At 37.3% G+C, this 2,566-nt stretch overlaps 1 protein-coding gene across 2 annotated transcripts in view; it reads left to right on the top strand.

Annotated features, from left to right (window-relative positions):
• Positions 1 to 1,057: 1,057 nt before the first annotated feature.
• Positions 1,058 to 2,566, top strand: part of LOAG_17706 — a gene marked incomplete at both ends in the record, with an annotated part of 14,109 nt that continues 12,600 nt past the window's right edge. Inside the window, 3 exons of one of the 2 annotated variants that reach the window (XM_020450369.1) lie at positions 1,058 to 1,134; positions 1,985 to 2,125; positions 2,339 to 2,497. In XM_020450369.1, the coding sequence (XP_020305965.1) occupies positions 1,072 to 1,134; positions 1,985 to 2,125; positions 2,339 to 2,497 (363 nt within the window). The remainder of the gene's footprint in view (positions 1,135 to 1,984; positions 2,126 to 2,338; positions 2,498 to 2,566) is intronic. The other variant, XM_020450368.1, reaches the window with a different exon arrangement.

Genomic DNA, 2,566 nt, shown 5'->3' with positions numbered 1-2,566 from the left:
GTGTGTGTGTGTGTGTGTGTGTGTGTGTGTGTGTGTGTGTGTGTGTGTGTGTGTATGTGTGTGTGTGTGTGTATGTGTATGTGTATGTGTATGTGTGTATGCGCAGAAGTGCAGAGAATAGGAATCGATCGATGATGGAGTATCACAAAGGGTAGAAGGAGGAGATGCTGAAGGTCTTTGGGAGAAGTGTTTGAAGTAGAATGTGAGGCAATTCTTGGCGGTCCCTTAAGCGAGTATGTTCTCTAGCACAACATTGAGCTTAGACAGTACTTGCTCATGGCATTGGAGACGACACATTAAATTGAGAGTGGAAGTTAAATGAGGAGGAGGGAATGATTCCAGTTGCCATTTATCAGCTGTTATCAGTGCCTTGCTGACCTTCGTTTCGAGCATCAATTTAGTGATAACCTTCCATTGATTTCGATACATCTTTGACCGGGAAAACTTTCATGCACTGGTTGCTTCGTCCTTATACGTATAACGCTACCAACGATAGCTTTACCTACTTATCACTGTGTTGATAGCAAATGTTTCCCCTTGTTATCACCACGACAAATAGTTCTCTGATATCATAAGGCAAACCGATTGAGGTGTGAAATAATAGTTGACATCCTTTCATTCTTCAACTTAATATGAGAAATATGTTGACAGCTTTCGAGCATTCAGATACTTGCAGAAAGTTTTAGAAATTTAATCGATATTTTTTGAATTGGCACATGCTGACCTGCCATATGACCATGCCCCTAATGATTCCCGATGAATCCTTCTAAGCTCATTACTGTAATCATGTTGTTGTGTGGAAAGCATGACAGTGATTTGAGAGGCGTTAATTATCTCTCTTTCTTTCTTTTCCATCTTTTTCCCCTCATTTTTATTGTTCATCATCAGCGTACTTGTATCATTTCCATAACTCATCAGTCTGATGCAAACATTTGATATTGCGTAAACGTTCTCATAATTTGATTCAATTTCTACAACTCTCTTTATAGCTGGCTCAGAAGTGGAGTTAACGACTACGTCCCCAATTTTGGGGCCAACATTTTTATTGGGAAGTGTGGCACGGAATACAGAATGATGGAGGTAGCCCAGAACAGCAGCGCGATGCATTCTTCCACAAATAGCAGTAGCAGTGAGGTATGCATATAGTTCTTACTCTTGTATTACCATTGGTATCTAGATGTTCTTAGAAGAGGGGGGATTTCTTTAAGTATTCATATATGTTCTTTGGCAGATCGCTACACCATTTTTATCTTCATTTTAGCCTAAAAATTAATTTCTGAATTAATCTGTGATAGAAATAATTGTCAAAAAAGAGAAGATATCATCATTGTGTTGATGCAATAGCAGATGTTTTTCTCTACCTGCCGATCCTCTCATCCTCATCACTTTCAGATGTATACATACATATTGTTGACATCAAGCATACTATTTTTAGTAATTGTTATTTAGAATCACCACAATGTAAAGTGGCACCTTTTGTGTTCATCAGGATTCTCCACTGATGTTTTTCGATATTAATCGTTGACATTCTCTCAAGAAATGGAAACAGCAATTGTGTAATTGGCCGATATAGATAACCGGGAACTAATCCCTTACCTGTGACACTCTATCCCTAATATGTTTTTTCCTCCAGACAGCATAACTTGCAGTATTTTTAACTTTATGCTCACCTGGTTGAGTGTTGTCCCTTCCCTCTGTCCAGTATATGTTATCGTATTACCTTTCTCCCTCCCTTCGGGAAGGTAGCATCTGATATCGCCGTTTAATTAGTTCAGTCCAGTGTACTCTGTCATCTGTATACCATTCTGAACTTAGATCCCTAGTGTAACTTGTACTTGCTGAAGATGTGCTTCTTTTTAAACAATTTTTTCAAGTAATTATTATGTATATTCAAGTTGTAGCTATTTGTGCAGACTTATTAGAGATGCCACACAAACAGTCAATGATTGTTTCCTCTTGATTGATAATGCAAGTTTTATGATAGATAGTGTACGGCGCTACTGGATCAGTCGGTTCAACAGGTGATGACAATCGCGTTATGTCAGAAAAAGTGCAAATGCTTGCTTCATCAATTTACAAAGAGTTCGAAACTATGATAGGGAAAAATGGAGAGGACAGTGTCAAAGTAATTATTGTTCCTTTTCTGAATTTCTGAATGATGACACTATTTTGCGAAAGAATTCATTTCAGTTCTGTAATGATTTCTTTTTCTCCTTCAGATTAGAAAATGGCTTTGATTTTTCCAAAAATTTGAAGGTTTTTTCCAAGCAAACTTACTCATTCGGTCAAAATACATGAAAATTTCAAGATTTCAGTTCAGTTAGAATAAATTTTGCAGAATCTTATGCCACTAGTTGTCAATGTACTGGAAAGTCTGGACCTTGCATATCTGGAAAAAGAAGAGTGCTCAGTTGATTTGGAAATGCTTAAGGAAGATAATGAGCAACTGATAACACAGTATGAAAGAGAAAAACAGCTAAGGAAGGCGCAGGATCAGGTATTTTACCCATCATGAATGTGCATAATTGTGGTTTATTTCTTCAAAATTCTCGCTATTTTTTTTTTT

The sequence above is a fragment of the Loa loa genome, assembly GCF_000183805.2.
Source record: "Loa loa unplaced genomic scaffold supercont3.116, whole genome shotgun sequence".
Taxonomy (NCBI): domain Eukaryota; kingdom Metazoa; phylum Nematoda; class Chromadorea; order Rhabditida; family Onchocercidae; genus Loa; species Loa loa.
Note: the sequence above shows the minus strand (reverse complement) of the source record. Positions and strands in the feature narration are given on the sequence as shown.